General features: G+C 36.9%; 1 protein-coding gene across 1 annotated transcript in view; it reads left to right on the forward strand.

The window, feature by feature from the left end:
- Nucleotides 1–12,749, forward strand: part of WDR44 (WD repeat domain 44) — a gene marked incomplete in the record, with an annotated part of 85,238 nt that overhangs the window by 70,777 nt on the left and 1,712 nt on the right. Inside the window, 2 exon segments of the mRNA XM_045164556.1 lie at nt 6,615–6,728; nt 10,585–10,707. Coding sequence (XP_045020491.1) covers nt 6,615–6,728; nt 10,585–10,707 — 237 coding nt within the window.

Below are 12,749 nucleotides of genomic sequence, written 5' to 3' on the forward strand. Positions count from 1 at the left end.
TTTTGTTCACTGATTACTAAGATATTGATGTTCACTCTTGCTATCTCCTGCTTGATCACATCCAATTTACCTTGATTCATGAACCTAACATTCTAGCTTCTTACACACTATTTTTCTTTACAACATTGAACTTTACTTTCACCACCAGGCACATCGACAACTGAACATCATTTCCACTTTGGCCCAGCCACTTCTTTCTTTCTGGAGCTATTAGTAATTGCCCAGAGAAGGCAATGGCAACCTACTCCAGTACTCTTGCCTGGAAAATCCCATGGACGGAGGAGCATGGTGGGCTGCAGTCCATGGGGTCGCGAAGAGTCAGACATGACTGAGCGACTTCACTTTCACTTTTCACTTTCATGCATTGGAGAAGGAAATGGCAACCCACTCCAGTGTTCTTGCCTGGAGAATCCCAGGGACGGGGGAGCCTGGTGGGCTGCCGTCTATGGGGTCGCAGAGTTAGACACGACTGAAGCGACTTAGCACCAGCAGCAGCAGTAATTGCTCTCCACTATTCCCAGTAACATATTGGACACCTTCTGACCTGCAGGGGGCGGGGGGAGGCACTCATCTTTTGGTGTCATATCTTTCTATTTTTTCATACTGTTTATGTTAATGGGGTTCTCACACCAAGAACACTGGAGTGGTTTGCCATTCCCTCCTCCAGTGGACCACATTTTGTCAGAACTCTCTACTATGACCCATCTTTCTTGGGTGACCCTGCACAGCATGGCTCAGAGCTTCATTGAGTTATGCAAGCCACTTCTCCATGACAAGGCTGTGATCCATGAAGGCTGGGGATATAGTAGTGAATAAAAGAAACCAAAAAATCTATTTTTATGAAACTTACTCTCGTGGTTGAAGACAGAGAAACAAAACAAGTAAATTTTGTAATATATTAGAAGGTGAAAGTTTTCATGGAAAAAAATAAAACAAAGTGGGGTGATGGGAGGTAAATACAGTGGACAAGCAAAGCTTCATTGAAAAGTTGTCATTTGAGGAAAACTTGAAGGAGGTGAGAGGGATCATCTATCTGGCTATGTGGAGGAGAAGAACATTCCAGGTAGAGGGAACAGCAGCATGTGAAACAGTGAAAAGGCAGGAGTTCTGGTATGTTCAGTAATTATAGCATTGAGGCCTGGGTAGTTGGAGCCAGTGAGCAAGAGAAAAGTAGTAGAAAATGAAGTCATGGAGGTATAGATGGGGCAGCCATAATATGTAGGCCACTGCAGGGACTTTGGCTTTTACTCTGAGAAAGAAGCCGATGGAGAGTTTTTGAACAGAGAATGACATAGTCTGACATATTTTAAAAGGCTTATTCGGACTTAAATACTGAGAATAGATTATACGTAGATTTGAAATATTTATTTTGGCATTCAAGTTATATACCATACCTGGTATATAGTAAGTGTTAATAAATATCAAAATGTTAGCAAATTTTCAAAGCAATCTAACTTTAAAATGACATTTTTATATAATCAGGATGTTTAGATATAAATTAGATATTAGATGATACAAATGGTATTTTTAGGTATGATAATATAATGATAGTTATATTTAAAAGAGAGATTGTTAGTTAGAGATATGTATAGAATATTTACTGATAAAATGATGTTTAGATCTTACTTTTACTGCTCCAGCAAAAATAAGCAAATACATAAAAGTGGGAAGATTGATAAAACAAGATGAATAAAATGTTGATAATCATTAAAGAAGGTGATGGATGCATGGAGTTTATTTTACTGTATATTATTTTATCTACTTCTGTGTATATTTGAAATATTCATAATAAGGTTTAATATATACATTATATTTACAAAGAGAGAAAAATATCTCTCTACATATATGTATCTATTCAGAGAGATATAGATAAAATATATAAGATTTCATTTGGTAATTCTGCCTTTAAAATATATCATAAAGAAATAATCATATATGCCCAAAGATTTAAGTAAAAGGATTTTTGTTTTCAGAATAGCTAAAATTTCAACAAATGAAATTTTTATGGTTGGAAAATAAAAACTGTGGTATAATCTATACAGTGTAATAGATTATTATGTTGCAGTCCTTAAATTCTTTTCAAAGATTATTTAATGCCATTAAAAAATATCCTAAATGTATAGTGAAAAAAGCAGAATGAAAAGTTAGATATATTATCCCAATCTTGACTAAAAATATCTATAAATATTTATAGATTTTAAAATTTATAAATTATAACTAGTAGTTACCTCTAAGTGATGGGGTTTTAGGTCATTTTTATTTGATTCTTTATATTTCTCTGTATTTCTAAAATTTTCTTCAGTAAATTTACCTGATTTTATTAGGATTACAGGAGGAGGTCCCCAGCAGGGGCCCAGGCACCCAGTTTTTGTGGAGAAGGAAATGGCATCCCACTCCAGTATTCTTGCCTGGAGAATTCCGTGGACAGAGGAACCTGGCAGGCTACAGTCCATGGGGTTGCAAAAAATTATACACAACTGAGCGACTAACACACATGTACACGTTAAGACTACAGAAGATACTACACAAATCTCCGGTTTAAGCCTTTTGAAACTTCTTTTAGGATAAACAAATAATAAAATGGGGATAAAGATTCATGTTCCAGGACGTTTGTTGATTTGCTGTTTATTTCGCAAAAAATTGAAAATGTCTAAATTACCAACAAATTGGAAATGATTAAATTATGGTACATCCATATGCAACTAGTAGGTGTTTCCAAAGAGTGAAATATGGAAGGTGCTCATGTAAAATAAAAGGAAAATACTGAACCACATGTTGTTTAGTTGCTCAGTCTTGTCCAACTCTCTTGGGACCCCATGGACTTCAGCCCACCAAGGCGCCTCTGTCCATGGGATTTCCCAGGTAAGAATATGGGAGTGGGTTGCCATTTCCTTCTCCAGGGGATCTTTCTGACCCAGGGATCAAACCCACGTCTCCTGGATTCGCAGGAAGGTTCTTTATCACTGAGCCAACAGGGAAGCCCAAGTCATGTGTACAATATGATTGCAATTATATTTTTAAAAAATGAAAGATTGAAGATGGCCAACTTAGTTTTTCTACTTTCTATGCTTTCTGATTTGTCTATACTGAGTATGTATTACTTTATAATCAAAAATACATGAAGTATTTTAAAAATATGTAGAATACAAGGGAAAGAAAATGGATGTTTTTTTAACTTTATATTGGAGTATAGTTGATTAACAATGTTGTGATAGGTTCAGGTATACAGCAAAGTGATTCAGATATACATGAAAGAAAATGGATGTTTAAGGAGAAAAAAAGAGACCTGGAATCATGGCTAGGGGCAATACACTAAGGAGTTAGTTAAATGAAAAGGATTATTAAACATAAAGTTGAATTTGATGTAACAGGGCAAGAAGCCTGTTTTGTTTTGTGTCTTCCCATGGTGCTCACTAATCTGACAGTAAAATTAGAGGAAGTAGCTGTAGTCATCCAGCATTAGGAGTGTTTGGCAAAGGGTCAGGGCATTGATATTGTTGGTCTCCCTCCACAGTGGATGTGAGGATGTTTTTATAACCTGTAAAATTGTTAACAGCTAGCAGGAGTAGTTTCTTTCTGTCCTCATGGCCGCCGTCCTATTTAAGCCCTCATTACTCTTAAACTTACTGACTGCTCTTCCTACCCCAACTCTCTTTCCAAACCACCTTTTATGTTATTACCCAGCATTCTCTTTCTAAAGTCCCAGTAAGATCATGTTATTTTTTTCTTTTCAGAAACTTGTCTTGGCTCTCCATATCCTTAGAATGTCTGAAATTTTAAACTGCAAATCCAGGGGTCTTTATGATCTGGTCTCAAAGTACCTTTCTGTCCTAATCCCCTACTTTTTTGCATACAAGTTTTCTCCCTCCTCATTATCCTACCTACCCTTCCCTTACAAGTCTTAGCTAACCTGTATTTTTGCTCAAGCAACATCCTCTAAAACATACGAGGACCAACCTCTGGACTTACAGTTACATGCTTTGGTTCTGCTGTTTACAGGTGGTTGTGTGACTTTTAATATATTATTTTGACCTCTTTGAGCCTCAATTTTTTTGTTAATTTCTTCATCTTCATAATGGTAATACCTACCTCACAGAGTTGTTGGGATTCACTCAGATAATGAATACAAAAGCATATTGTAAACTAAATGCATGGCAAACATGCATGGCATTATTTTCTACCCACCTCTACCTGTCAGGATGCTTTGACTTCAAATAACAGACATTCAACTGAAAGTGTCTTAAACAATAAGGCAGCCAGTCTGGAAGTAAGGCAGCTCCAGAGTTAGTTAATTCAGCAGCTCAGTTACGTCATCAGAGAAACAAAGTCCTTCCATCCTCCTGCTTTGCTGTTCATTATCTGTTGTTCTCTTTAACTTGGTCCCCTCATGGTAGTAAGATGACTGCTACTGTCTTGGTGACTTACTGTCACATACAGACAGCAGTGTTCAGAGGCAGAAAAGAGGAAGGTCCCTTTAGAATACTCCTTTTTAAGAGTGAGGAAATCTTTCTAGAAGCCTCCCTATCTCCTCATCTGCAAACAACCTGCCCTCATGTTTTATTGATGAAAATTCTAGCATATGCTTACGCCTAAACCAATCATCGGTGAAAAAGAGAGTGAGCTCATTTTAATTAGCTTAAACCAATCATGATCAGTTCAGTTGCTCAGTCATGTCCGACTCTTTACAACCAAATAAACTGCAGCACGCCAGGCCTCCCTGTCCCTCACCAACTCCCGGAGTCCACCCAAACCCATGTCCATTGAGTTGATGATGCCATCCAACCATCTTATCCTCTGCCGTCCCCTTCTCCTCCTGCCCTCAATCTTTCCCAGCATCAGGGTCTTTTCCAATGACTCAGCTCTTCACATCAGGTGGCCAAAGTATTGGAGTTTCAGCTTCAACATCAGTCCTTCTAGTGAACACCCAGGACTGATCTCCTGTAGGATGGACTGGTTGGAACTCCTTGCAGTCCAAGGGACTCTCAAGAGTCTTCTCCAACACCACAGTTCAAAAGCATCAATTCTTCAGTGTTCAGCTTTCTTTATAGTCCAACTCTCACATCCATACATGATCACTGGAAAAACCATAGCTGTGACTAGATGGACCTTTGTTGACAAAGTAATGTCTCTGCTTTTTAATATGTTGTCTAGGTTGGTCATAACTTTGCTTCCAAGGAGTAAGCATCTTTTAATTTCATGGCTGCAGTCACCATCTGCAGTGATTTTGGAGCCCCCAAAAATTAAGTCAGCCACTGTTTCTACTGTTTCCCCATCTATTTGCCATGAAGTGATGGGACCGGATGCCATGATCTTAGTTTTCTGAGTGTTGAGCTTTAAAGCCAACTTATTCACTCTCCTCTTTCACTTTCATCAAAAGGCTCTTTAGTTCTTCTTCACTTTCTGCCATAAAGGTGGTGTCATCTGCATATCTGAGGTTATTGATATTTCTCCCGGCAATCTTGATTCTAGCTTGTGCTTCATCCCGCCCAGCGTTTCTCATGATGTACTCTGCATATAAGTTAAATTTAAATAGGGTGACAATATACAGCCTTGACATACTCCTTTTCCTATTTGGAACCAGTCTGTGGTTCCATGTCCAGTTCTAACTGTTGCTTCCTGACCTGCATATAGGTTTCTCAAGAGGCAGGTCAAGTGGTCTGGGATTCCCATCTCTTTCAGAGTTTTCCACAGTTTATTGTGATCCACACAGTCAAAGGCTTTGGCATAGTCAATAAAGCAGAAATAGATGTTTTTCTGAAACTCTCTTGCTTTTTCGATGATCCAGCGGATGTTGGCAATTGATCTCTGGTTCGTCTGCCTTTTCTAAAACCAGCTTGAACATCTGGAAGTTCACGGTTCACGTATTGCTGAAGCCTGGCTTGGAGAATTTTAAGCATCACTTTACTAGCGTGTGAGATGAGTGCAATTGTGCTGTAGTTTCAGCATTCTTTGGCACTGCCTTTCTTTGGGATTGGAATGAAAACTGACCTTTTCCAGTCCTGTGGCCACAGCTGAGTTTTCCAAATTTGCTGGCATGTTGAGTGCAGCACTTTCACAGCATCGTCTTTCAGGATTTGAAATAGCTCAACTGGAATTCCATCACCTCCACTAGCTTTGTTCATAGTGATGCTAAGGCCCACTTGACTTCACGTTCCAGGATGTCTGGCTCTAGGTGAGTGATCACACCATCGTGATTATCTGGGTCATGAAGATCTTTTTTGTACAGTTCTTCTGTGTATTCTTGCCACCTCTTCTTGATATCTTCTGCTTCTGTTAGGTCCCTACCATTTCTGTCCTTTATTGAGCCCATGATCATCCCCTGGTGTTTGCTCCCATCTCTCCTAAAGGAACAGATGCTAAAAAAAAAAAAAGTGGGAGCTTTGTTAGAGAGGGAAAGATTGCAATAGCACAATGTTTTTAAGGATGATCCTGGTTTATTAGGACAAGGAGGTGAGGAAGTAATAAGTAGTAGATTCAACATAAAGAGGAGTTGGGTTTTAGTGGGTCAAAATTTCAGTTACACATCATACAAAACAAAGAGAAAACAAATAGGGAGGAAAGAGTATGAAGCTTTTGTTTTTCTAGTTTTAACATTTGTTTTCATGTCTAAATAGGTATGCAGTGGAACTGACGAAGACCCTGATGATAAAAATGCACCATTTCGACAACGGCCGTTTTGCAAATATAAAGGACATACTGCTGATCTGCTTGATCTTTCCTGGTCTAAAGTAAGAAATTCTTATTTGAATTTTGTATTCTATATAACTTTTTAGGATAAGAACAAATGTTTTATTTGTATGATTGTCACCATCAAGTCTTAATGCTGTAGCTAATTTGTGGGAGTTACAAATTAATTGAAATTAAAAAAGAGAAATGATAGATTAGGCTCATAAGAAAATGTTTATATTACTTAACAGCTTCTATCTGGATCTGTCTATATACTTCTTGCTTCTTTTATAAAGTAATTTTGCAAAATAACTATCCTCAGCAAAATGCATATGACTTCAACTACAAAGATGAAGTCTGACCTAGCCAATCAAGACTGTTTTGGAGCTAGTCTGCTACCTTCATGACATTATTAATTTAGGTTTAACAATTATATTCTACAGATCTTCATTTTATGCTTTTTTTTCATTGCTGCTAAGTCTCTTCAGTCGTGTCCGACTCTGTGCGACCCCAGAGACGGCAGCCCACCAGGCTCTCCCATCCCTGGGATTCTCCAGGCAAGAACACTGGAGTGGGTTGCCATTTCCTTCTCCAGTGCATGAAAGTGAAAAGAGTTTAGTCACTCAGTCATCTCCAACTCTTAGCGACGCCATGGACTGCAGCCCACCAGGCTCCTCTGTCCATGGGATTCTCCAGGCAAGAGTACTGGAGTGGGGTGCCATTGCCTTCTCCATTTTTTTTCCTTAGAGCAAGATTATTTTAGGAGTAGGGGGCTATTTTGCCACCAATCAAATATCTTAGAAGTTTGCAAAAATTTTAAGAGATATTTTAAATTTCTTTTAAGAGATCTGAAACATGAAGCCGTTTTTGGAATTTTTGCATTATTCAATATACTTTCTTTGTATTAAAATTTGTCAGTAATCAGAATCTAATATATAATAAGAATTTGTGGGGGAAAGTAATATTTAAAAGCCTTAAATTGAGAAAAGTCATCCGAGTTAGCAAAATACTAGCAAGGATACTGGTAATGCCCATATATTTTAACTATGTCAGAACTTCACGTATCACAAAGATATCACTGGTATGTATTGGCAAGTCAGATTCCCAGGTGGCTTAGTGATGAAGAATCTGACTGCCAATAAAGAGATGTGGGTTCAGTCCCTGAGTCAGGAAGATCCCCTGGAGAAGAGAAGGGCAACCCGCTCTAGTATTCTTGCCTGGAAAATCTCATGGACGGAGGAGCCTGGTGGACTTCCAAAGAGTTGGACATGACTGAGCATGCACACATACTAGCAAGTCAGGCTTCCCTGAGCTCCAGCTTTGAGTCACTCCACTTATGAATTGCTACTCCTATCATATTTGTTTAGATATTATGGGTGTATTTCATAACATCTTTCTCTAACCTCCTGTAACAAGCTTGGGCCTCACCTGGTAGTCTAATTCTAAATTGAGCCCCAGTTGTACCTTTGTTCCCCCTTCACCCTACCGTGTATGAAATCTGTGTTGTCAGAAGATGGAAGTTTAAAGTATCCTTAAATCTGATCATCGTATTCATCTATAATAAGAAGTACAAAGCACCTAATTGTGAACCCTGCACTCATTTTACTGTCTTAAAGCAAGCCAGTATTTTTTGTGAAATGTAAAACTAACTGAAGAAATTAATTCTCCATTGACCACTGTATCAGTCAGGGTTCTCCAGAGTAACAGAACCAAGAGGAAATATATACATCAGGAGGTTTATTTTAAGGAATTGGCTCACATGGTTGTGGGGCCAAGCAAGTTTAAAATCTGTAGGGCAGGCTTTGAAAGCGCAGCAGGTGTCATACTGGAGTCTTAAGGCAGAATTTCTTCTCCAGAAAACCTCAGTTTTGTTCTTAAGGCCTTCATCTGTCTGTGTGCTCTTCCCTTAAACTTTCTTTTTACTTAACTATTTATGTATGTACATTTCTAGGTCTTATTGACAATGAGATTCTAAGCCCCTCAAGAGTAGGGGTCTGACTTTCTTTACTGTTGTTTCTTTCAGTATCTAGCACAGTTGATATTTATAGGGGGTTTTCTGTTTGTTGAAAATTTATTTTGTGCCAGGTAGCAAGAATTACCTTGTTAGTTCCTTTTTTTTTTTTTTAACATTTACCTTGTTAATGTTATGAGGTGGATGCTATTTCATATTGTGGATTAGAAGACTGGGCCTCTGACCCATCCCAGATCACAAAACTAGTTATGGGTAGAACCTAGATCTGAATCTAATTTTTCTGACTCATAAGACCATGCTTAGTTCAAGAAAACTATTTAATTTTGTTTAGTTAATAAGTATTTATTGAACAAAAATCTCTTAGCATAATAGAACCAGTCTTAACACATCTTCGACATCTTCACTTTTAGGGATGTCTTAGTTTTTCTTTTGTATACTTAAACCAATGGACTGTTGGAAGAATTGAATAAATTCAGTTTTAATGAACAGCAGACCATAGATTTAGTTTTTATACACTTGTTAAATATAAGTGTATTAAATATAATTATTTATATTTAATTAATTAAATATAAGGAAATATAAAGCAAACTGTATATACTCTTCAAAACTTATGGAACTGAGTGGACCTTGAAAATAAAAAGAATTGTTATTAGATGTTTCAAAAGTTATTGTAAATCTTTCAAAATTCTATTTTTTCTATTATTTTGGTTTTATTTTTGTTCTGGGGTTTTTAGATTTTTTTCTTTTCTCTTTTTTTAACTTGTCAAAGTTGTATTTTTAGTTGTAAGATATATCTTGATTTTAAAATAGTATACCACATAAAATATACTTTTTTTTTTTACCACTGGCCCAGATAGCATATATGTATCAGTATAGTAACATATCTGAATCCATATTTGTGCTTAGTCTTTTTACAGTCAAAGATTAAATAGTCTTTATTACTTTAAGCAAATAACGAAGCATCTCATTTTTCATAAGCACTCTGCACAGTAGTATAGTGGTTAGAGCCTGACCTAGAGCCAGACTACCTGGGTTCAAATTGCAGCTCTGCCACTGACAAGCTATATAGTCTTAGACAAATTATTTAACCTCTCTACCCCAGTGTTCTCATTTGCAAAAGCAGATAATAATGTACATGCCTCATAGGATTGCTGTATAGTGCTGAGAGCAATGTTTAGCATATTGTAGGTACTCAGTAAATATTATTTCAATTTGTTTAGCACCTTTACTCATGCCAAAGAATACTAAGATTTCATTTGAGTTTCCTTGTTCAGCATAACTCATAGTTCTTCCCTTAAATAGGTTTGTGTTTAGAAATTAAAGAGCTTCTGCCAGCTGGAAGCTTTTGACAAATAGATGTTTGGTTTCTGGTGATGAGGCATCATAATGCCTAAGTCAGTTACACTACCCTCTTCCAGCTTTGAAAATTCTGAGACATTTGACAATTTCTATTCTCTAATTTTCTTGCCTGAGGTGTGACAGGTGCACAATAACTTTTCATTTCCATGCTGCTTTGGACGGTGATCTTTTTGAAGGCATGTTAAGTGACAGTTAGGGAACTCATGTAAGTTAAAATTCACTGGTATTATCAATGTGAATATAACCAAAGTGATGCAAACTTCCAGTAGGTGCAGACTCCAACGACTAAGGCACACCCTTGTCCTCTCTTGGCATCTTGCAAATTTCTTTCAATAGAAGTCATAAGATTCATCCTCATTTCAGAATATGTAATTGAAAAAGTCTTAGAATCAAAGAAATATGGTATTTAACTATTTGGGGAAAAAATGGGATTGTCCAAGTGAATTGGATATCTTTTTGTGCTGTCTGATGCTGCATATAACAGTAATAATAACAAAACTATTGAGGTACTAAAACTAAAAGTTCACTTTTATGGTGTAAATATTTTTTATATGATGATAAAATAATCAATGTCAATTTCTCCATAGAACTACTTTCTGCTTTCTTCTTCAATGGATAAAACAGTCAGATTATGGCACATTTCCAGAAGAGAATGCCTTTGCTGTTTTCAGCATATAGATTTTGTCACTGCCATAGCTTTCCATCCAAGAGTAAGTGTTAAAATGTTTTTTGTTATACTATGAGGAAGGTGAGGGAACCAAGTTTCTCTAGGGGATATCTGGACTACAGGAAAAAAAACTATTAATAGCCGTATAGTTTACAGCAACTTAATTTAATGTTTCATTCTGCTTTAGAAATAAGAAAGGAACTAAATATTATACTAATCTGCATTAGAAGAGCTGGAAATATTATAGTCTAAATATCAATATACTAGTAAAAAATCATCCCACTAGTGAAAAGTCATCCCAAGTCTTTAATAAAACCTACAGGGTATAAATAAATATCCTATTAAAGAGGAAAGAGGTTGGAGGTGGTGGAAGACGAAAAGACAGCAGGTAAATAAGAAAGGGAAGCATATAGGCAGGAATAGTTGTAAGAGAGTCAGGAAGGGAAGAGACAAAGAAAAGGTTGAAAGTGGCAAAAACAAAAATTCATTACAAGATAGACTGAATTCCTGTTTCATGTCTGAAAACATTGTTAATCTTGAGATCTCCTCTTACTCATTTTCAGTGTAGAAAATCCTATAATATCTTTCCTCCAGAAGGAATTTTGTATGATTTCAACTAAAGGAGAAATGTCTACTATCATGGACTCCAGACCTATCTGATGCCCTTGTAAGATAGATCCACTAAACGCATAAGGCTAGAGAAGCTTTAGTTCTTTGCAGCTGTAAGGACAAGGGATGCCATATGTTGGTGCTGCTTCACCAGCTAGGTTGAAATAAGTGGAAGGCTTGAGCTGACCTTCGTTGACTTTCCCTCCCCTGTGTTAGTGTATATGATTACATTTCCAATCATGTCCTCATCTCTATATGTTAATACCCATTGTCTTTTTAATGGAGACTTTCAATTATATTCACATTTCTTTCTCTCTTTCCTCAGATTAAGAAAGAAGAATGACTTTTGTCTTTCAATATAATTTCCCTCCCTGGGCAGGCTTATAACATAGGCATTAATAAAGTACTTGATTAAGAACTTTTGAAAATTAAAGATGTTTAATCTGTGTTAACACCATATCAGTTTGACCATCAAGCTCTTGAGGCTTCTTTCTGAAAAATACCCCCATCCTGTCACCTAAGGATGCAGCAGAAGAATGGATTTACCCCTGTCAGCAACTGTGAACAAAATCCCCCACATCTATTTTAACTATAATGTATCAGAGTGGAAAGAGAGGGGTATTAGAAGCTGATAGTTATCCATGTAGTACTTTATCATTAAGGTTTCTGTTTAGTCAGCAATTTTCCTATACCTTTATTTGGTTTTATTTTAGAAACTGAAAAGCCTTATTTCTAAAACTTCTACTTACTTGGAGAGTTTATGAGAGGGGCTAGGGAAGAATGGAGTGATGTTGACATTTTCCTTGGAAATATGACTCTATCAAATAATGTAACCTGGAAGGAAGCAGGGTTATAAAAGAAATAGCAAAATAGAGATACTCATATAAATAAAATTCTGAATTTAAAGACCAAGATAAAGTATTTTTACTTGTTCAACACTTCTACTGGTATACATTGAGTTGAGCCTACTATACCATATCCGTAAAGATACTTATTCTATGAAGGTTATCCTTGACAGGCTTCAGAAGTAGGTAAGAATAATAAATCTTGAGTGGAAAAGAAAATCTGTTTCATGTTTTGGCATCCTAATTATTTTATCTTTAATTCTTATGTTACCAAAAATTAGAGCAACTTTTTGATAGGCCTGGTTTAATTTAGAACAAGGTTTCTAAACCTTGGCACTAATGGCATTTTGGGTTGGATAATTCTTTATAGAGAGAGGGAAGGCTGTCTTGTGCAGTGTAGTATGTTTAACAGCATTTCTGGTCTCTACCCACTAGATGTCAGTAGCGCCCACCCCCTATTTTGTGACAATCAGAAATGTCTCCAGACATTCCTTGAAGGTGCTAGCCCTGCTAGGTGTCCCTACCTGACCCCCTGCCAACCCCCTGCAGAAAGGCGGTGATTAAAGATTCAGAACGCGCATTAACAGAGAACCCAGAATTTCTCAAACTTATTTAATCACAGAACACTTCT

Source organism: Bubalus bubalis, chromosome X (genome assembly GCF_019923935.1).
Source record: "Bubalus bubalis isolate 160015118507 breed Murrah chromosome X, NDDB_SH_1, whole genome shotgun sequence".
Taxonomy (NCBI): Eukaryota; Metazoa; Chordata; class Mammalia; order Artiodactyla; family Bovidae; genus Bubalus; species Bubalus bubalis.